Below are 23,029 nucleotides of genomic sequence, written 5' to 3' on the forward strand. Positions count from 1 at the left end.
TATCAACATTCTGAGTTCACCATTGACCAGAAACTTAACTAGACCAGCCAGATAAATACTGTGACTACAAGAGCAGGTTGGAGCTGGGAATCATGATGTGAATAATTCACCCCTTGATTCGAGAAAGTTTGTGCACCAGCTGTAAGGCAAAGTCAGATTGTGCTCAAATAGCCCCCACTTGCCTGGATGAGTGCAGCTTCAACAATACTCAGAAAGCTCAAAACCTCTAGAAAGAAGCAATCCCTTGATTGGCTTCTCATCAAATTTAACATTCACTCCCTCCTTCACTGATGCAATGTGGCATTAATGTGTATTAGCTATAAAATGCTTTACAGCAACTCACTAAGACTCCTTTAATGAAATCTTGCAAACTGTGATCTTTACTCCACATTCTCTTTCTCTCCCTGGTGTCCTCTAAGATCTCCCTCACCGATCCATGTCTGGTTTTCTCTCTCTCTCTCTCCCTTCCCCGGGTGTCCTGAAGATATCCGCTGCTCTGAGCTCGGTTCCAATTTCTGTCTCTCTCTGGTGGTTGTTTGACCCAGTTACATCGAAGGAATGGCCATGTAGTTCTAAGTCAGGATGGGAATCTGCAGATGGTGGTGTACCCATTCCTTCACGGTCTCTGGGTCAAAATCATGAAACTCCCTGTGTAACAGCACGATGGATATACTTACAACACATGGATTGCAGCAGCTCAAGAAGACAGTTCACCACAATTAGGACAATTAGGAATAGGCAACCATGTCCTGTGAAAGAATAAATAAAAGAAAAGGGGGCGGGGGGGAGCATTTGGAAGGGTTTAGAGGACTAGAGTAAAAACTCCTCTTTCAATTGCGGTTTGAAGGAAACGGTGGAGGAGAGTTGTGGTTGGCAGTAAGGGAGGTATCCAGAATAAAGCAATTGAGAAACTTACAGTTTTTCCTCATGACCAAAACATCTCCACAATCATCCTCAATGGGTAAGAAGATTTCAGGAACGACTATCAGGATTTTCCGTTTTGGAGGAGGGTTAATGTTCCAAGTGCACTCCACATTCGCTGGGTAATTCCCAGGGTAGTTTGGGGATTCAATGTATCCTGTGTATTCTCCAAGTTCCCCGCCACATTGACGATCTGCAGGAAGGAGACACATAAGAAGTATAATTGGGCTGAAGATAGATTAGACTCACAGAGCATGCATATCAACTGAACTTTTGTTCACCTGCCCAGTGAAAATCTCAAACTCCTTGATTCAGCTTTTCTTAGCATTTTACATTTCACACTGATACTGAAACAAATACTAAAATAACAACAACAAAATTCAATTTTTGTTTCCTCTATTTTGTTTATCACCAATCTCTTTGTGATCAGTTACCATAAATCTATCTGATAGACACTTATTAGCATGGGATGCTAAAACAAATTATAGTTCAGATTAACGAACTCAACCCAGACCATAAATCATACTAGAATTGATTTTCAAGCCTCTAACTTGGGAGTGCTTCACCAAATGTACACATAGCATTTACAGAAGGTCAGCTAACTCAGCAATAGATTTAAAGATCAGGCATGGTGCCAAGATCGGGTGGCATGGTGGCACAGTGGTTAGCACTGCTGCCTCACAATGCCAGAGACCTGCGTTATATTCCCGCCTCAGGCAACTGACTGTGTGGAGTTTGCACGTTTCCTCCCACAGTCCAAAAATGTGCAGGTTAGGTAAATTGGCCATGCTAAACTGCCTGTAGTGTTAGATGAAGGGGTAAATGTAGGGGAATGGGTCTGGGTGGGTTGCAGGTCAGTGTGGACTTGTTGGGCTGAAGGGCCTGTTTTTACACTGTAAGTAATCTAATGTGTCATTTTATATGTGTGTGAGACTTGGCTACTCATTATCTTAAGTAGTCGAGTCACTGCAAGGGCATTTATTTCATGTTTTTATTCATTCAATTAACACGTCAGACCAATCTGCTACTTTTCCCCACCCTTAACTGCACAGAGGACAGGTAAGAATAAAACACAATGCTTTGGGTTTGGAATCACATGTTGGCCAAACCAGGTAAAGATGGCAGTTACCTTTCTTAAAATGTATTAGTGAACCAACAATCAACAGCGGTGTCAAGATCATTATTAATCTCTTAATTCCAGATTTTCATCGAATTCTAATTCCTCCCCCTGCACTGACAGGATTTGAACCTGAGACTCTGGATTAACCGACTAACAATAATACCATTAGGTCATTGTGTCCTTATGGTTTATTATGTAACATTAGCTCTAATAAACTTAAATAAAATTAAAATAATTTTAATTACTCTCAAATTTTGACTAATAATATATTCTAGGTCTTAGCCAATTTCAAAAATTACTTTGAAAACCTATTGCATCTTTTTCTTACACCTATCTCCCACAATTTAGAGACAGAAGCAACTTATTGTTTTTATTGGCTTAAAGCCAATATTAGGCTCAATTTTCCAACTAATTAAAAAGCCACCATTTTAACATTGACTTGGACTGCTTCCACACCATGGGGTTTTGATGATTCTATGATCATAGATTCACTCAAATATCTATGCCCTGTATTCATCAAAGGGAGTGAATGACTGAGCAAACTCGGATCCAAAATAATTTCAATACATTTTAGTTCCAACTCAGAAAGACTAATCTTGCATGAGTGATCAGCACTTCAGTGGTTCTAGTTCTAAGCTTTGTTAATGAATATATTTTGCATAGATTTCAATCCACTAAAATATTACTGTATTAAAGTGAAAGAGACATTCAAATTAGAAGACACAATGAAGGTTTTCTGAGGTCATAGCTTGCTTTATAACTCCTACATGATTGCTAAAGGAGGTGCAAGCTCAATTAGTCCTGATTATAATGATTAGCACCCCATCCATCACCTTAAGCATTCCCACTTCCTTCAACCCACTTGCATTGTGGTGGTAATCTATACCATCTACAAGATGTATTACAGTAACCTGCCAAATTGCTATCAGATGGGCTTTTTCTCCTGTGGTTCTCAAAATACTTACTTTTGCATTGCGTGACTGTAGTTGAGCCATCAAAGTCTGTAGTGGTGTTGCCAGGACAAGCGATGCAGTAATTCTGTCGAAACTCTGGTTGGTAGGTACCTAAGGCACATCGTATGCACCGGTGAACTGTTGTGTTATAATAATGGCCTGGGGAGCACTGAACTGTGAGAGTTTGAAACAATGTCAGAATTAAAATGCGACTGAAAATGACATATTCATTATTATGAGCTGAAGAAGCACAATGAAGTTCCTCTTCGATTAAAAAAATTTCTTTTGTTTCTGTCAGAAGGTATTGAATGTATAAGAATGCAAAATGTTTAATTCAAACCACATCTCACATTTGTTTATCTAGAGTATTTGCCTTTATTAAATGATTTATTTTAATAGTTCCCACAAATACAAATGTTATTTAAAAAATACAAGGGTTTGACTCATTTTAAGCAATGTTGTTGAAAAATCCAAATTGTACCATTTCACCTTCTTGCCATTGGTTTTACTAAGAATACTCAATGCTACATCAGAACATTCAATTATTAAAGGTGCAAGTACAGCAGTCACTCATGGGCAGCATGGTGGCACAGTGGTTAGCACTGCTGCCTCACAGTGCCAGAGACCTGGGTTCAATTCCCGTCTCAGGCAACTGTCTGTGTGGAGTTTGCACATTTTCCCCGTGTCTGCGTGGGTTTCCTCCAGGAAGCTCTGGTTTCCTCCCACAGTCAGGTGAATTGTGCAGGTCAGGTGAATTGGCCATGCTAAATTGTCTGTAGTATTAGGTGAAGGGGTAAATGTAGGGAAAGGGGTCTGGGTGGGTTGCTCTTCAGAGGGTCAGTGTGGACTTGTTGGGCCAAAGGGCCTGTTTCCACACTGTAGGGAATCTAATCGATTACGTGATGTAGTATTTTGAAGTAAATTGGTGTTGTCTTTGAAAAGATTTACTTTTCTCAATCAAAGTATATTTCTGGAGTAAAGGCAATGGTCAATCTGCAACAACCACATTATCTGTAGTTAAACTCTTGTATTCATCTTTTTCACCTCAATTGCTCACTTATTGAACCTGTACTCCATAAGCATGAGAGGTTTCCAAATATTATCTAAACTCCTATGAATAAAGCAAGTACAGCATGATTATAAATTGTACAAGCCATCCAGAAGCTAAGAAAAACTTGTCAGTGATTTTAGTAAAGAACACAAAACTATAGTTTGGTTGAACTGTACAATTAAATGGTTATTTATAAACTATATGTGGACTATATATAAAGGACTGTTGATGGCAGAATGAGCTTCTGAACCTACAGGATCCTATGTGATGGAATATGAGAGTAGGTGAGCGAGAGAAAATATCTGAGGAAGGTGTGCAAATGAGTGGATGAAGGACACAGTGTGCACACAAGTGGGAGAGGAAACAAATGTGTAAATGAGAGGGAGGAGAAGGGAATCTGTGTACAAGTGGCAGAGGCAATATGTGTACTTGTGAGTGGCAGAGGATGTGTGTGACACAGGTGTGTGTGAGATATAGTGTTATGAGATATTGTGTAAGAGGTTATCTTTATTAATTCACTCACCAGCCCGCTATATTCATTAATATCAGGTTCCTGTTCATTCATTCATAACCCTTTACTAATCCGTTATTTAATATAACATGGTTTCATTCATTCATTCGGTTCTGTACTGTATTTTACTATCCAAATTTAAATCAACCCTTTAAAAACCATTACTGTGTTTTCACACCTTATCAGCCCTTTCTACAAGCAGTGTTTACCTCTGAATAAGTGTAGCCTACAGTACAATACCATTCCCATCAAGTCTCCATAAAACATTATAATATTAATCAGCCCTTACAAACCACCTTCTGAACCTGAATAGGTTAGTAAGTAACTGTTAAATACCTTTTAACTGGACTATTAGCCCTTTAAGAAATGAACTGACAAAACAGCACTTCCATGAAATTGCATGAATGAATGAAACTCATAATTGCAAATAGTAAATAAATCTCATAACCCAGCTGCAGTAATAAGTTTAATATCCTTTTTTTTATTAAGTACAGGTACAATTTCTAACTTATTTAGAGTATATAGGCCTAGTAGTTTTACTAACATTTACTAACTTAAAGACAAAGTTAAAAATCATACAACAATAGTGATAGTCCAACAGGTTTATTTGAAAAGCACTAGCTTTCGAGGCACTGCCTTTTCATCAGGTGGTTCTTCACCACCTGAGGAAAGAGCAGCGCTCCGAAAGCTAGTGCTTCCAAATAAACCTGTTGGACTATAACCTAGTGTTGTATGATTTTTAAATTTGTCCAGCCCAGTCAAACACTGGCACCTCCAAATCATAATTTAAAGACAAAAGAACTAATACCTCTTAATTATACAAGCAGACCAGACAGACACTCTTAATCTCATCAGAAGTAGTAGCCAGCATTTAGCTCGTTTTAACCCACCTCTTGTCTCCTGGGGCAAAACTGCTTCAAACCTTTGTATACTATAGATAAATCAATGTTAACACCATAGTAATGGCATTTTAAAAATATAAGAACTGTGTGTAAAGGGGCTCTTGCAAGAACTGTATTTTGGGATTCTATTGCCTCCTCGAATAAAAGGGGTTATTTTTGCCACTCACCAATTTCGGTCGTTACTTGAACATGATCCCACATGGGAGAGGGAAAGCATGTGTGAATCCTGACACTGAGAGTCTGGTGGCCACACATTTACTTTTGTCCTCCTCCACCTTCCTCCCAGAAACATAACCATAAAGCAGGCTGATAGAGGATAAAAATCCAAGCTGAAAGCCAACTCTTTTCCAATTCTCACTTTTGTATGAATTCCACTAGGGCTAGCTCAGAGTGTATGCCCCCTGAGGTGAACACAGGGATGGTTAAACCCAACTCTTTTGCTTGGCCCCAGTTGCGAATCCTTTCCTTAGCAATCAAGACTTGAGGCCTATTCTGTACCTCTATAGCACTGCTTCTTAATTAAAAAGACAATGTTTTAATACTTAGCTCTGCTCCCTGTGTTTTTAAATAACTATTTTGACTGACTCATGAATTTAAATTTTTCTGTAGGAACTCTTTTTTTTCTGAATTCATATTTACTGTTGTGGTAAATCTTATCTCACTGAAATTTGCTCACTGTCCTGAGTGAAAGCAAAACTGAAATCCTTTTTACTGATGCAGTGGCACTTTACTTGGGCTAAAGGGAATAAAATATATAAAACTGTATAACTGAAAATATATAAAACTGAAATATATATATATATGTAAAAAAAATTGGACCTTTTTTTCTAGGCAGTAAGTGCTGAGATTTTAGGAGATGGTCAAACAGCCTAGGCAGGTTACTGCAGTGGCACACTGTATTGTTATGTGTTGATGGTGGAGGGACTGAACACAACGTAGGTGTTCACAAAGAGTGCTGGTTCATAGCTTCTTGAAAGTGGAGTTGCAGGTAGATAGGATAGTAAAGATTTGGTATGCTTTTCTTTCTTGGTCAGAGCATTGAATGTAGGAGTTGAAAGGTCATGTTAGGGCTGTACAAGATATCGGTTAAGCCACTTTTGGAATATTGCGTGCAATTCTGGTCTCCTTCCTATTGGAAGGATGTTCTGAAACATGAAAGGGTTCTGAAAAGATTTACAAGGACGTTGCCAGGGTTGGAGGATTTGAGCTACAGGGAGAGGTTGAATAGGCTGGGGCTATTTTCTATGGAGCGTGGGAAGCTGAGGTAAACCTTATAGAGGTTTAGAAAATCATGAGGGGCATGGATAGGATAAATAGACAAAGTCTTTTCCCTGGGGTTGGAGAGTCCAGAACTAGAGGGCATAGGTTTAGGGTGAGAGGGGAAAGATAGAAAAGAGACCTAAGGGGCAACTTTTTCCCACAGAGGGTGGTGTGTGTATGGAATGAGCTGCCAGAGGCTGGTACAATTGCAACATTTAAAAGGCATCTAGATGGGTATATGAACAGGAAGGTTTTGGAGGGATATGGGCCGGGTGCTGGCAGGTGGGACTAGATTGGGTTGGGATATCTGGTCGGTATGGACGAGTTGGCCGAAGGGTTGTTTCCGTGCTGTACATTTCTGTGACTCTATAATGTATGGGGTATCAAGTAGTTTAATAAGTTAAATGCAGGGCTTACAGAATTTGTAGGTAAAAGTGAGGCCTGCAGATAATGGAGATTAGAGTCGAGATTGTGGTGCTGGAAAAGCACAGCAGGTCAGGCAGCATCCAAGAAGCAGGAGAATCGACATTTCAGGCAAAAGCCCTTCATCAGGAATGAGGCCATTTGTACCCTAGTATTAGAGGTTATTCTAAAATTTCTATGCATATTGTTATTGATTTTTCTTTTAATATAAACTTAAATAAACTTCTTGTTCAGTAGTTTTTCTTTCTTACCTTTAGTATCACAGTCCTGAAAGGACAAAGCTCCTTCGTGTTTTGTCATCAACTCTCCTCCGCATTGGAAGCACAGTGTCCGACCTGGCTCAGGCTGGTATGTACCTCGACTGCATAACTGGCATGGCTGAAACCCATCTGATGAATAATGGCCTGGACTGCATTGACCTGCATTAGTATTAACAACAGGGCATTTAATAGAGCTGACCAATTATTACTTAAAATAAACAACATTAATCAACACTTTGGACCAAAGACAATGTTTATAAACTAAATTCTGAAATGAAGCAATGAAATGGGTCATGTGTTACTCTATGATCTGGATTTGATTTCAACTTTGGGAATTGGAACGCTAAGTTTTGCTGTGGTAGTGGTTAAGAATAGTAATTACAAATGCATTTTTTAAAAAATCACAATCTCAAAAGACATAATTTGAAGCCATTGGTTATACTCACCTGAGATTTGAGAAATTTACTGCTTGGCATTGTGATAGATCTACATTTAGGCTGGCTTAGTTCAGTCTTCATTGGTCTGAATTTTGACCAGCCCTTTGGGAATGGTCTGGGAGATGGGAAGGCAGGTAGCATGGTACAGGAAAGCAATAGGTAGTGTGGCCAATGTTTATTCTTCCAACGGCAGGAAAGCTGATTGGTATCTGGACCCTGCAGCTCTAATGAGCCACTTTCTTGCCAATTAAGAGCCTCTTCCCACCTTAGTATCAATTTACCAGAGGGTGGTGTTGTGACCACAGCTGGTGATATTGAGACCACTAGATAAACCCTCAGGATATCTAATCAGTCTCAGGGTTCAGGGCCCTCCCATTTTGGTATTCTTTGATTTATGGAGCATTCCCCTCCAGTGACATTGGCCAGTACCATAGTGTCAGCATAGCCTGATGTCCCCAACAGTCCTGCTTTGTGCCATTCCTCTACTGGGGCAACCTTGGCATTCACTGCTACACCCGACAGTGAGGGCACATGAGTATCAATGCCATCCACTACCCTCATCCTCCAGTTGCAGTCCCAGCAGTGGTCACGACTCCCAGAGGTGCTGCTGAGGCTGCTGGGCTGGCAGCTCCTTCCATTAGGCCAGCTGTTCTTGGGGCCAAACTGCCACCTTTAGTAGGATGGCAGCCCTGGTGGTGCACCCATTTTATTGGCTACATGCAGGAAAACACAGTCCCAGGTCGTGCCAGCTGCCAAGTGGGATTGCCTTTGCTTTCAGTTCCAGTGGCAGAACTTAAAGCTGTTTCCGTAGAATTCCAGGTATTAACCAAGTCAAAGAAAGTGTTGTTGAGGTGTCCTGACTACCATTGTTCTTGTTCATACTTCAGCTGATATTGTGCTTAATCCTAATGTGCACAACAATAAAATACCCATTAACTGTTCCATATGGATATAAATTACAGTGGTCATCATTGGTAGTGTGCAGCATCACACAGACTAGGGCAACATAAGCATCTGATTGGTGAAATCCTCCTTACAGAAGAAAAAATGAAAGAAGGCAATTAAGTTTTAAATTATTTGGGCCCCATGTATGACCTGGAAGAATTTGGTATTCTCACTAAGTATAAATCATTATTGGATGAATTAATGATTTTGTTTTCTGCGGAATACCCAGTAATTCTTATACAATCATAATCACTGGCACTTACACAAGCACACACAGCCTGACTGCTAAAACACAACTCATTTACCTGTACACACTGTAATGTTGCGTGCTCCAGTTGGGCCATGCCCATCAGTTCCAGGGCATAAGTCACAGGATAACTGTCCATCCTTCTCCTGGTAAGTGCCGGGAGGACACGGAACACATTTCTCCTGCTGTCCGTGGTAGAACGAGCCTGATGAGCAGCTAACTGAGAAATGAAAGTGCTGGTGAGGGGAATCGCATAAAGCACAGTTCACCAAAATACCTTTCTGTTTCTATTACGGCCAGGTATACTTTAAAGCAACGCTTGCTCATTAAAACATTTTGCAAATCATCTCTGTCACCAACTAAAATCTAATCCCTTTATGTCTTTTCATATGCTAATATATTTCAAAGAAAGGTAAAGACATAAGTGTGTGCTCATAATTTCAGTAGTGAAACATACACTTTTTTGTATGGCTGAGTTTTGATTTTGAGTTCTATTTTATAAAGTATATCAAAACTAGTTCAACAAAGTGGGATGGATAGTTTCAAATTTTGATCATTCTATTTTTAAAGTGTATAACTAGATTATTCTGCCATCTTCAGCCCATCACGACCAACTGAAGATCAAATGAGTAGGATGCTCCCTGTCCACTATTGGTTCCCTCTAAAAAGATGCTGTGGCTGTCAGTTGTGTGTGTGCCTCTCTCTTTTCTCTTTCAATGTTCCTTTTCCTCACAGAAAGCAACTCATTGACTGCTCATTCATTTTGTATTTCTTTAGTCTTTTTTTATCTTTCTACGTTATGTACAAAATGGGTACTTTAAACCTTTATATTTACATTTTAATGACTTTAAAAAGATTGAACCCATTGAATTTCTCCATTCGTTACTTTACAACTGTCTTATTTGCCAATTGCATTTATTCCTATTCTCTCATCTTCTGAAAGGAGTCAGTCATTGAGTATATTTGAAACAGAGATCAATAGATTGGAACAATTATATTGAGATAGAAGATGACCTATGATTTGGTTTAATGGAGGAGCAGTGTCAAGGGGCTGAATGGCCAACTGTTGCTCCTATTTCCTATCTGCTGGGTTGCAGCACCAAGAACAACAGTGATGCCCAGTTTCTTGCTCAGACAGCAATCATTTAGTTACATGGCTGTATATAAATCTTAACAAGTTAGTAGACCACAGAGGATGGAACTCAATTTTGTCTTCACCCTAAACCCATATTAGTCCACTTCCAACCAGCTGTCACCAGAAATTCATCAGCAATAGGTATTTGGATGGATTCCTTCACTTCACAGCCCAAAGTGCTTCCGATTTTGATCACTGTTCGGGTAACAGCAATTAATGGGAGCAAACAGGTTCCAAATGTGAGACCTTTCTAGCCTCAGGTCCTGAAAAATGCTGTTGTGTCCTTTTCAGGAAACACATGTCCATTTTCTTTTGCTTAATGCTTTGTCACTAAGCCCATATCTACCTACCCTCTGATTAGTAATGAATTCACAAAGTAAATTTTGAAGTATTTACTTTTCATATCAAATTTTAAAAAGAAAGCCTTAATACAGGTTTTATCTTCCAGTGTAATGGTTCATACTCCATAGAATTACAAATAATACAGCATGGAAGGAGTCTCCGGCCAGTACCAGGATCACATTGTACATTAACAATATGGAGAAAGGAATTGAGGGCTTCTTTGCTAAAATTGCAGATGACGCAAAGATAGGGGAAGCTGCAGAAGGACTTGGTGAGGCTAGGAGAGTGGGCAAAGAAGGTCAGATGGAATACAACATGGAAAACAGTGAGGTTATATACTTTGCTGAGAATAATAGAGACATAGGCTATTTTCTGAACATGGAAAGGCTTCAGAAATCTGAAGCACAAAGGGACTTGGGAGTCCTCATTCAGGATTCTCCTAAGGTTAACATACAGGTTCAGTTGGCAGTTAGGAAGGAAAATGCAAAGTTAGCATTCATTTCAAGAGGGCTAGAATACAAGAGCATGGATGTACTGCTGAGGCTGTAGGAGGATCTGATCAGACTGCTTTTGGAGCACTGTGAGCAGTTTTGGGCCCCGTATCTAATAAAGGAAGTGCTGGTGTTGGAGGGTGCTGAGAAGAGGTTTACAGGAATGATCTCAGGGTTGAAGGGCTTGTTATATGAGGAGTCGGTAAGGACTCTGTGTTTGCACTCATTGAAGTTTAAAAGAATGAGGGTGATGCCATTGAATCTTACAGAATACTGAGAAGCCTGGATAGAATGGACATTAGTCTCACTAATGGGTGAGACTAGGATCTGAGGGCTCAGCCTCAGAGTGAAGAGGCAACCCTTTAGAACTGAGGTGAGGAGGAATTTATTCAGCCAGAGGTGGATAATCTGTGGAAATCATTGCCACAGAGGGCTGTGAAGGCCAAGTTATTGAGTATTTAAGATAGAGATAGATAAGTCCTTGATTGGTAAGAGGATCAAGAATTATGGAATGGAAGGCAGGTGAATGGGGTTGAGAAACATGATCAGCCATGATCAAATGGTGCAGCACACTTAACAGACTGAATTTCTTATGGATCTTATTAGCTATTTTGAGGATACTAATCCAGGGTAGGTCCCTATATTTTACGAAACTATATGAAGAATCAGAAATGGTTATACAATCAAAGTAAGGACTGAGGGGCAGAGATATAAAAGGTTCACTGTGAAACAGCGGATCTTCAGCTGGCTGAAGAACAAGGTTCTTGGATTAACCAGGCAAATGTAAGGACTGCAGATGCTGGAAACCAGAGTTTAGATTAGAGTGATGCTGGAAAAGCACAGCATCAGGAAGAGCATGGGCTTTTGCCCGAAATGTCGATTTTCCTGCTCCTCGGATGCTGCCTGACCTGCTGTGCTTTTCCAGCACCACTCTAATCTATTGGTTTAACCAGGCTGTCAAGTTGTAAGTCTGAATGGTCAATGTTGAACAAATTGATTAAGTATCACAAAGTATCACCTGAACGTCATAAATAAAACAATCATCTGTCTTGTGCTTTGTGTAGTTGGTTTATTATCACTTTTATTGTGTTTAGCTGGTTTGCACACTTCTGTAAATCCAGTTTGATAAAGCCATGCAGCTAATTTTAATTCAGAAACCACAAATAAATTCACTTGCGTGTTTTCTTAATTTGTACAGCCAACCAACATCAGTGATTTGCTATCCTCTCACTCATACCACACACTTACCACATTTCCCGTCCACCCATTCCTGTCCAATGTTGCAGGCTTCCACTTTCTCAGGAGCTTTTGCCAATTTCTTTGCCACTTCGTACTCAGTCCCAGAGAAGCGAATGTGGAAACGCTGCTGGTTGATTGATTTTTTCAAAGTTTTAATTGCAGATTTCAGTTTCTTCTCCATCTTCTGCCTCAGACAGTTAATATTGCAGTTGCCTGCAAAGAATGGGTTTCATTTTGTCAAAAGTGAGTTTGTGTGAATGAGCAGGGGAAAGAGCCAGAGTGAAATAGCTGAGGCAATCTCAATTTAGTGCCCAGTGGACCAAGTGCCTCCTTCAATCAAAAGAGATTACAAAGTGGTTTATCTGCTACAGTGTAGGTTGCTCCTTAAGGACTTCATTGAGGCATGGCTTTTTTCTGCAAGCAACTGTTCTACACATGCCATGGGAGTCCTTATAAAGAACGTTTCATTCTACCTCACTAACTTGTTTGATAACCAAAAGTACATCTGTAATTTTGAGCAAGGGAATCATTAGTACTACATTCATTAATTTATTTTCTTCAGATTGTACAAAATATTTATCTGCAAGCACAGTTACACCAATGATTGATAATTTGTGAGTGATATTTAAGGCCTACTGTGGTTTCTGTATACTTTAATGTTTTGTACAAGGAATTATTATATATTGTCATAAAATGAATATACTTGCAGCATTGTCTACATTTATTCTATTTTAAAAAATGCTTACAATAAAATAAAGAGTAGAATTTTTCCTGTTCCTTTGTTTTTACTTGAATCTATTTCTAACAGCACAGGTGGTCTGACTGAGTGCGTATGTGTACTAAACGTGAGCATGCATCAGTATCACTAAACAAAAGCCCAAAAATTAACCAATATCTAATAAGTCTCCTTAATTGAGATATCTTTTAAACAAACCTTTTCTTATGACCAGATTGGTGAATAAATTACTGACCATTTTAAGCAACTTGTAGTATTACTAAATACAACTGAGCAATGAGCAGCTCATTTGAAATGATGGAGATGTGATACAGTTCCAACAGCAATACTCTATTCCCGCTTGCATAATAAAATGATTTTCAACTTTATCTGGGACAAGAGTTTGATTTAGGTGGTAATTTATAAGGAGCAATGGTAAGCAACCAACCTTTATGCCCCAAATTCTGGAGTTCCTTGTCTAAACAACTCTGGCTCTCTTTTTGCCTTAAACGTGTCCTTTAAATTCTACTTTTTGACCAAGCTTATGAACATTTTCCCTAACCTGTCTTTATATGATTCAGTGTTGAATTTTGCATAATGACATTCCAGCATAGCAGTATGGAATGTTTTATTAAGTAAAAGATCTTTTAAAATTCATTCATGGGATGAGGGCATCACTGGCTAGGCCAGCATTTATTGCCCATCCCTAATTGCCCAGAGGGCAGTTAAGAGTCAACCACATTGCTGTGTGCCTGGAGTCACATGTATTCTAGACCAGGTAAAGTTGGCAGTTTCCTTCCATTCATGAACCAGACAGGTTTTCTCAACACTTGACACCAGATTGATGGTCATCATTAAACTCTTAATTCCAGGCGTTTTTCATTGAATGCAAATTCCACCATCTATTGTGGCGGATCCTGGAAGGTTACCCATGTCTTTGGATTAATAACTCTATGATATTACCAGTAAAAGATGCTATTTGTTGTTGATAGAATGTGACCATAAATTTGGAATAAGATGCCTTTTCCATAAGACACCACAGACTTAATTTAGTACATACCTGATCAACCAACAGAATGGTGTGGGGCATTCAGAAGTGAGGATGTCCCTTTGACACCATCAATTGCTCCCTGGCCTGGGCTGAGTGACAGCCTTATCTTGCAGCAGAGGTTGCCTTGTAGATAGGGTTCTATGCTGGTAAGGGTGCGGTGATTAGGATGCCTGAGAATGCCAGAGTTGGCAGCTGGCAGAGTGGGCATAACATCAGAGGCTTTGGGGCAAAGGTTTCAGAGGTAGCCATGTTGGGCTAGAGTTGGCCCATTTGCACAGGTTTGGGTGGTGTTTGCTTAGGCTTGGGTGGTGTTTGTTCAGGCAAATCCAGCTGCAAAGGCATATCCCTATTGGATATGTCAAGCCTGTCACCTGGATGTAGCTGCTGGACTTTATGAGACTTGTGGTTAGGTGCCTGACCATTTTCTAGCTTTTACTAATGGTCTAGAGACTGATTTGGCCAGAATTTGGACATTTTAGATTTTAAATCAAAGAGAGTTCCATTGCGGAGGTGGTAATTTTGCCCCTATTTCCCTGATTGGTTGAACCAGTGTTGGACTGGGCTGGACAAAGTTAAAAACCACTCAACACCAGGGTATAGTCCAACAGGTTTATTTGGAAGCACTAGCTTTTGAAGTGCTGTTTCTTCATCAGGTGAACTTTGATTTCTCTCCACAGATGCTGCTAGACCTGCTGAGCTTTTCCAGCAATTTGTTTTTGTTTCTGATTTACAGCATCTGCAGTTCCCTCAGTTTATCTCCAACTTCACATTGTGCTTAGCAAATTTCCAAACACAGTGTTAGAAATTGGGGGTAAAATACAAAAAGCTGGTCAAAGAGCATTTGTGGAGAGCACAACCCATCGCTATTTTGTGTTCACTGTTTCTCTCCATGAGGAAAATGTACAAGTCTGAAAGACCATCAATCCTTATTGGAACAGTGGTGCCAGTGTGGAAACAGGTCATCTGGCCCAACAGGTCCACACTGACCCTCCAAACAGTAACCCAGCAAGACCCCATTACCCTACATTTACCCCTGACTAATGCACCTAACACGATGGGCAATTTAGCATGGCCAATTCACCTGACCTGCACATCTTTGGACTGTGGGAGGAAACCGGAGCACCCGGAGGAAACCCACACAGACACAGGGAGAATGTGCAAACTCTACAAGACAGTGGAATTGAACCCAGGTCCCTGGCGTTGTGAGGCAGCAGTGCTAACCACTGAGCCACTGTGACACCCCTTTTAGATAAGAGAAATGTGGGTCAGGAATCTGAATAGGGAATGAATGGGAACTGAAAAGGTGTTGCTGGAAAAGCTCAGCAGGTCAGGCAGCATCCAAGGAACAGGAAATTCAACGTTTCGGGCATAAGCCTTATGCCTGAAACGTCGAATTTCCTATTCCTTGGATGCTGCCTGACCTGCTGCGATTTTCCAGCAACACATTTTCAGCTCTGATCTCCAGCATCTGCAGTCCTCACTTTCTCAATGAATGGGAACTGAAAAGGTGTTGCTGGAAAAGCGCAGCAGGTCAGGCAGCATCCAAGGAACAGGAAATTCAATGTTTCGGGCATTGGCCCTTCATCAGGAATGAAGGGCTTATGCCTGAAACGTCGAATTTCCTATTCCTTGGATGCTGCCTGACCTGCTGCGATTTTCCAGCAACACATTTTCAGCTCTGATCTCCAGCATCTGCAGACCTCACTTTCTCAATGAATGGGAACTGCCAGAGTTTCTGGTTTCGCTGAGTAATCAGGGCAGATAGTGGGGTAAAGAGTCCATTCTGCAAAAGGAAGGAATTCTAATTAAAAAGGTTGCATTCTGAGTAACAAGGCCTCAACAGCACTTGGATTTGTAGGATGGAGAGGAAGCCTGCGAAGGCTGTGTCCTAGATCTCTCACTCTTATCTGGAGGTGATGCTCTGAGACCAAAAAGACTGTGGTGAGGTTCGGTTAGAAGGACAAGAGCAAAGAGACTAGTCTTGCAAGTGGCTCCTAATGTCAGCAACACGGAGGTCTTGTTTATTCAATGTGGAGACAGGGCATCAAGGAGACAAGGACCTTGGGAAGGTGGGAAAGGTGAGAAGTGTAATATTTTCAGGCCCCAAGTCCAAAACTCTGCCCATGCCAACATTCATTTACACAGCACTTCTCAGATGAACACAGCGTACAGCTCCACTCATTCTCTCCTCGCACCTCCTCACATCCCCATCTGAACAGTCAACACTCACTCACCCTCATCTTATTGTCCTTTTGCACTCATGCCTTCGTCACCCTGCACAAACGTCATCTTCGCCAAACAAGCCATTGCAAACACTAGCACCTCAGTGAAAGTGAAGACTGCAGAAGCTGGAGATCAGAAGTCTAGATTAGAGTGGTGCTGGAAATGCACAGCAGGTCAGGCAGCATCCAAGGAGCAGGAAAATTGATGTTTCCGGCAAAAACCCTTCATCAGAAAAGCCATTCCTTCCTGATGAAGGGCTTTTGCCCGAAACGTCGATTTTACTGCTCCTCTGATGCTGCCTGACATCCTGTGTTTTACCAGCACCACTCTAATCTAGACCCCAAACACTAGCACCTCTCTACTCTCTCTCTTTGTAGAAGAGAGCACATAGCTTTGGGCAAAGGCAGAAGCCTGAATGGAATGTGGTTGGAAATTAAGGAGGGAGTTGAAGTGGGAGACACTGAGAGGGGGAGGGGCAATGTGTCCTGCTACTGACAGACCACTTGATGATTTTTGGGAAGGTGGTCTTGTTCCAGAAAGTGTCAGCAGTGACCGGCTGTGATAGCCTGCGCCTCCTGAGGCATAAGGTGCTCAGACAGAGCTCATCCTCTACCCTTTAGTACAATGGTGGGATCTCACCTCCCTCTAGCTGAATCTCTGTATCGATCCCCTCTGCACTGTGGAGGATCACATACTGAGGGACAAACAGATGGTGCTGTTGCTCTTACTGTTGCTGTGCAGTTGACTGTGGCATGGATTCTGCTCTTGATCCTCAAATGAGGGGGAAGGTGAAGCTACGTAAAGTGTTCCCACGGTGTAGTGCACACAATTAAATAGGAAAATGCTGGACAAGGGAAGTGACTTTTCAACATTGACAACACCTGACAAACAATGATAGCAATTTCAGACACAGAAAGTACTTTGGATAGCAGCCTCACACCAATCCATGTCTGGGACTCTTCAACTACACTGATCAAAACCTCTCTACTCCATTAGTTTTACTCAAAAGTTATTCCTGCTGTCACTCACCTCAGTGATCCTAGGGAATTTTACTTAACAGTTCAGGAAATAGGTATAGTAGCAGGAAAACCAAGAATTAAAATGGCAGAAGAGGCAAGATGGCGGTGATCTAATAGGTCTGCCCTGCTGAGCTTTGCACCATAACCCAGGCAAGGTGGTGTTTTTACCCTCCCTTTATTAGTTATTTCGGCAAAAATCGGTAATTTTAAGTCCCCAGAATCTTTGTGCCTCAGTTTTGGCAATCAGGGAAAAATGACTAAGGGAAAAGGGCCATGTGGATCGCAACAAGCAGGGCATTCCCCTGCAGCAACGGATACGCCTGCAGCCGCAGTGTTGGCCTCAGCGAATGTCCCTTTGGACCTACCTGTGCAGCAGAGCCTGGTCTTGGAGTCTGTGAAACTCAGAGAGAAGATTGATTCAGTGATGGAGGAGACCCAGACTAGGCTGGAACCGATCATGCTGCAAAAGCATGAGCAGGAGATCCAGTGTCTTGGGCAGCGCATGGAGGAGGTGGAGCAGCAGACTGCGGCTTCAGAGACTGCAGCAGAATCCTCGGTGGGTCAGGTCCAGGCCTGAGAGAGGCAGGTATGGACCTTAGTGGAACAGGTTGGCGGAAGAACATCTGCCTTACTGGGAGGCTGGAATGGGAGGAAGAAGGCCAACTAGTCAGTTTTCTGGAGCAATGGTTCCCACGCTTCTTGGGGCTGGAGGTTGAGGTGGGTTGAGGATTGGCCCAGCACCCCCACCCAGTCCTAGTGTGACTCCAGCATTACCAAGATAAGCACATGGTGTTAGAAGCTTCCAGAGCACTGGGAAAGGATGCACAGGCTCTGATCTACAAGGGATCAAAAATTGTGTGTTTTCAGGACTTTTCTGTGGCTGTGATCCACAAGAGAAAGACCTTCGATGAAGTAAAGAAGAGGCTCAGAGACTTGAATATTCAATATTCTGTAAGGTACCCCCAGAGGAGGATCCATGCACAATTTTGATTCATCAGAAAAGGCAAAGCACTTCCTGGACACTTTAAAATAGACTGGTTGGTTCAAATAATATAGACAATAGTGTTTCCTTTGTTTTCTCTGTTGTTTACCTGGTTTTGCTCTTTTAATATATGGGGGTCCGTTTTTCTCTTCTTTCTCCCCTCCCATTGTCTCTATTCACCGCCCCCCCCCCCCAGCCACTTTTTTCCCTTTTCTCTCTCTTGGTTTGAGATTGGGGGTGGGGTGGGGTTTGGGGAATTTGTTTTTTTTAATCAGTAATGACTGGGGTTGATATACGGGTAGGATGGGTTGAATGCCCACTTTTAATTTTCTTGTTATAAGCTACATGTATTCTTCACTTTGTTTTGCCTAGGTTTGGGGTATGGCTTCAGCTAGAAGGAGCCATGGAGGGGTTAGTGGGTAGTGTGAGAGCCCCCTGTGGGCAAGGGGGAAAGTGTCCTCTTATTTGTTTTATGTGTTGGTTCATTGCAGAAGTAGCTTTCAGAAGTTTTACTTTGATAGTTTTGTAGTTGTATTTTCTAGTTTATACGTATCTCTAACTGTTTTCACTCGGCATGTTATGAGTAGGGTTCTTCCTCTCGGGGAATCGCGGGCTGTCTCGGACAGCTATGGCTAATTGTTTGTTTAATTGGAGCACCTGGAATATTAAGGGGGGTCATTCACCGATTAAGAGAAAGACGATACTTTCGAGCCTTAGAAAAGAAAGGGTCGATGTAACCATACTGCAAGAGACACATTTAGGCAATAAGGGTATTTCAAGTTACACCAGGGAGGGTTCGGCCGGGTGTTTTTTTCGTCCTTTAATTCTAAAAGCAGAGGAGAAGCTAAACCCATCCAGAAGAATCTTCCATTTCAGCTGTTAGACCAAATTAAAGACGATTTTGTGATCCTCAAAGCTTTAATACATGGGGAGAAGTACGGGATTTTGAATGTTTATTGCCCCCCCCCCCCCTCAAATGTTTAACAGATGCACTTTCCAGGTTGATGGCCCTTGGAGCACGCCACACGTGGGAGACTTCAATCATCTTATGGACCCTGAGGTGGACAGGATGCTCAGGGGTCTCGCAGTCATATCCCCGCAATCCAGACAACTGCTGGACCTTAGTGGGGAGCTGGGGCTGGTGGATGTTTGGCGATGTCTTCACCCTGAAGGTAGGGACTTTACCTTCGTCTCTAACTCACACAAGTGCCACACTAGGATTGACATTTTTTTTGCTCCACCTGCCTTTTTGAATTCAGTGCTGTCCTGTAGAATTGGGAACACAATCATTTCTGACCATGCGGCAGGGTATCTGGAGGTTATGGCCAGAGGCAATTGGACAGGCTTGCAGCATTGGCTCATGGATCCTTTCCTCCTGAAGGACAGTAAATTTATTGAGTACTTTTTACAGGAATTTAAATTTTTTTGATATATTAATTTGGGTACAGCCAGTAACCCATTGGTGCTCTGGGAGACTGCCAAGGCCTATGCAAGGGGTTTGATTATTTCTTACTTGGTGACCCGGAAGCGGCAGAGGGGAGAGCATTAGCATATGCTTGAGGCCTGGTTGAAGGCAGCCAAGATGGCATACTTTAATAGGCCGTCTGTGACCAAGTTGCAGTGGATTGCAGCACTCAGGGCTGCTCTGAACTCTGCGCTCACCCAGACAGCAAAGAGGGAGATCTCTTTTGTGAAACAGAAGTTAATCGAGTATGGTGACAAGCTGGGTAGATACCTAGCATGTCTGGCCCGGAAGAAGAATGCCCCCCAATCTATTACATCCATCAGAGAGTGTGCTGGTACTCTTGTGATGCCTGAAAGATTAATGCGGCATTCAGGAAATTCTATTCCGAGTTGTACCAGTCGGAGGGCTGTGAGGACAGGTTGGTGAAGGTGGAGTTCTTTTTCAAGAACTTGGATCTCCCAGGCATAACTGAAGAGCAGGTGTCCCTTTTGAATGCCCCTCTGATAATCCAAGAGATATAAGAGGCGGCGAGGCAACTCCAGAGCGGTAAAGCGCCAGGCCCAGATGGATTTCATAGCGAGTTTTATAAGGAGTTTATAAACATGTTGGCCGGCCCAACGTTGGATATATACAATTATTCATACAGTCAGGACTGCCTCCAATCCCCTTGGACAGAAGCTAATATCTCCCTTATTCTCAAGAGAGGGAAAGCTCCAGAGGACTGTGCTTTGTACGGGCCCATATCGCTGTTAAGCATAGATTTTAAAATTCTGTTGAAAATGCTAGCAGTGAGGTTGGAGAAGGTCTTTCCCTCTATTGTAAAGGTGCACCAGACAGGTTTTATTAAGGGTTGCAGTTCCTGTAATAACATTAGAAGAGTACTGAATATGGTCCAGGTGTGCGAGCAGAGGTCGAATCTGGGCTTGGTAGTCTCCCTAGATGCAGATAAAGTGTTTGACTGGGTTGAGTAGCCATATCTTTTTTATGTCCTGGAACAGTTTGGTCTTGGGTGAGTCTTTGCCAGGTGGGTGGCAGTATTATACAGTGAGTCTAAGACAGCGGTTCTCACTAATAGCATAAGGTCTGACAATTTTAGTATTGATAGAGGCAGCCGACAAGGGTGCCCCCTTTCACCGCTGCTGTTTACATTAATGATTGAGCCGTTGGCAGAGGCTATCCAGAGGGACCCCAATATAGTTGCTCTGGGGTTGGGACCGGGGGAGAGGGCATAAAATCACCCTTTATGCAGACAACATTATTCTTTTTCTATCTAATCTGACAATGTCTGTGCCCCATTTAATACAAAAGATTAATTTATTTAGTTCTCTCTCACGGTATAAAATCAATTTTATGAAGGTGGAGGTTTGTGGGGGGGCGGGGGAGGGGGAGGGGCGGTGTCTTGTCAGAGTACCCGATCTTGGGGGTGGAATCTGATTCCCTTTCAGGTGGTCACAGGGAGGTTTCCTGTATGTAGGCATTTTTATTACTCTGGCCTTTCATCAATTATACAAAGCTAATATTGTGCAGTTTGCTAGAGAAGATAAGACAGGACCTTTAGCATTGGGAGGCTCTTCCAATATCTTGGTTGGGTAGAATAGCTCTGGTTAAAATGAATGTTCTTCCTCATTTATTATATCCCATGCAAATATTCCCTCTGCTGTTACCCAGGCAAGCACTATGGAGGCTTAACAGTCGGCTCATTTCTTTCATGTGGCGTCATAGGCAACCTCTAATTAAGCTTGCTAAACTGCAACTTCCACAGGGGATAGGGGGTGTGACTTACCAGAAATATCAATTAAGTTCCCTATTATCCTATGTGACTGATTGTGCTTGTCAGGACCTGAGGTCAATTTGGCTGGACATCGAGGCCTCCCAGGCAAAATGTCTCCTCGTTAATTTTTTGTTTATGGACAAGTTAAGGACTGTCATGAAGCATTGTAGAAACCTGATTGTCCTTAACACGGTTAAAGCATGGAGAATGAAGCGACAAAGCAAGGGCAATTTATATAAAACTTCCCTTTTTATTCCGATAGCAGGAATGCCAAGATTTCGGCTGGAATTGATGGATTCTGGCTTTAGGTTCTGGGAGGCTCGAGGAGTCTCTTATTTGGGAATTTGAGGGGGAGGTCATGATGTCTTTCAATCAACTGAGCCAGAAATAGGAATTGTCCAGTAGGGACCCTTTGGTTATTTTCAGATTAGGGACTTTATACAGAAAAAGACTACATTATTGGTTAATTCCTTTAAGTCTGATGTGGAGAGGACAGTACTTCGGTCCACAGGAACTCTCTCGATCAATACCATATACTATTTACTAGGAGGTCATGTTTCGAAGGTCATTGAGCAGCTGTGTGGGATCTGAACTCAGGAATTCGGAGTGGAGATCTGGTCAGAGGCATAGGAAGATATTTGGGAGAACATGAGGAAGATTTCGATTTGTAATAGGACGCAGGCTATGCAACTGAAGGTTCTCCACAAGGTCTACTTGGCATCGGAGCGGCTTGTGAAATTCAAGAAAGGAATATCTCCAATGTGCCCCAAATGTAAAACAGATGTAGGCACTCCTACTCATTGTTTGCGATCATGACACAAGCTTTGGAGGTATTGGGGTGTTATAGCGAGTGTTTTGGAAGGGGTCTTGGGAACCGAGGTCAAGGTAGATCTGGTGTCCTTCCTCTTGGGTCTGTCGAATCTGCTCTCTTTAAATATGCATGGGAAGAAACTGTTGAATATTCTTTCATATTGTGTGAGGAAGAACATTCTGATGAGCTGGATATCAGAAAACACTCCCCAGGAATTTTGGGATGGTGTAGGTTAGTTATGGAACATATCTCCTGAGACTTCCTTTCAAGCATTGTGCACCAGAAAATGGAACTTCTTTTATAGGACATGGTGGTCCTTTTTGAATTATATGGACACGGACTTGTCGGCTTTTTGATTAGGGCCTTTGTGTAGCCGCAAGGGCTGTGTCTGGTGGGCCGGAGGCCCCTGAGAGGAAGAATCCGAATAAATACGGGTACGCCAATGATGGGAGCTTTGGTGGGGTTGTGCTGAGTGTTAAAATTTAACTTAGTTCAGCCTCATTTAATTTAGTTTATTTTGGTTCATTATTTATTGAATTGTAGTATGGGTAGTTTTTTTGTCTAATTTGTTTGTGAAGTAGAGTAATAGTTTGTTTATTGTTATTGCTATTATATTATAAGATTGTTACAATATTTTATAATAATTCTATAATTTTGTAAAAAATTTAAAATCTTTTTCAATAAAAAAATTAAAAATAAGAATTAAAATGGCTTTCAGTTTAAAAACTTTAATTATTTGCCGGTCAGATTCAAGG

At 41.7% G+C, this 23,029-nt stretch overlaps 1 protein-coding gene across 3 annotated transcripts in view; it reads right to left on the minus strand.

Moving 5' to 3' along the window:
* The window catches only part of LOC132828425 (signal peptide, CUB and EGF-like domain-containing protein 3), a 364,946-nt gene that overhangs the window by 20,425 nt on the left and 321,492 nt on the right, over positions 1-23,029 (minus strand). For all 3 annotated transcript variants that reach the window (XM_060845529.1, XM_060845528.1, XM_060845530.1), the window contains 5 exons: positions 12,247-12,450; positions 9,089-9,250; positions 7,393-7,560; positions 3,007-3,168; positions 917-1,114 (listed from right to left, as the gene is read on the minus strand). In XM_060845529.1, the coding sequence (XP_060701512.1) occupies positions 917-1,114; positions 3,007-3,168; positions 7,393-7,560; positions 9,089-9,250; positions 12,247-12,450 (894 nt within the window). The remainder of the gene's footprint in view (positions 1-916; positions 1,115-3,006; positions 3,169-7,392; positions 7,561-9,088; positions 9,251-12,246; positions 12,451-23,029) is intronic.

Source organism: Hemiscyllium ocellatum, chromosome 26 (assembly GCF_020745735.1).
Source record: "Hemiscyllium ocellatum isolate sHemOce1 chromosome 26, sHemOce1.pat.X.cur, whole genome shotgun sequence".
NCBI classification, from domain to species: Eukaryota; Metazoa; Chordata; class Chondrichthyes; order Orectolobiformes; family Hemiscylliidae; genus Hemiscyllium; species Hemiscyllium ocellatum.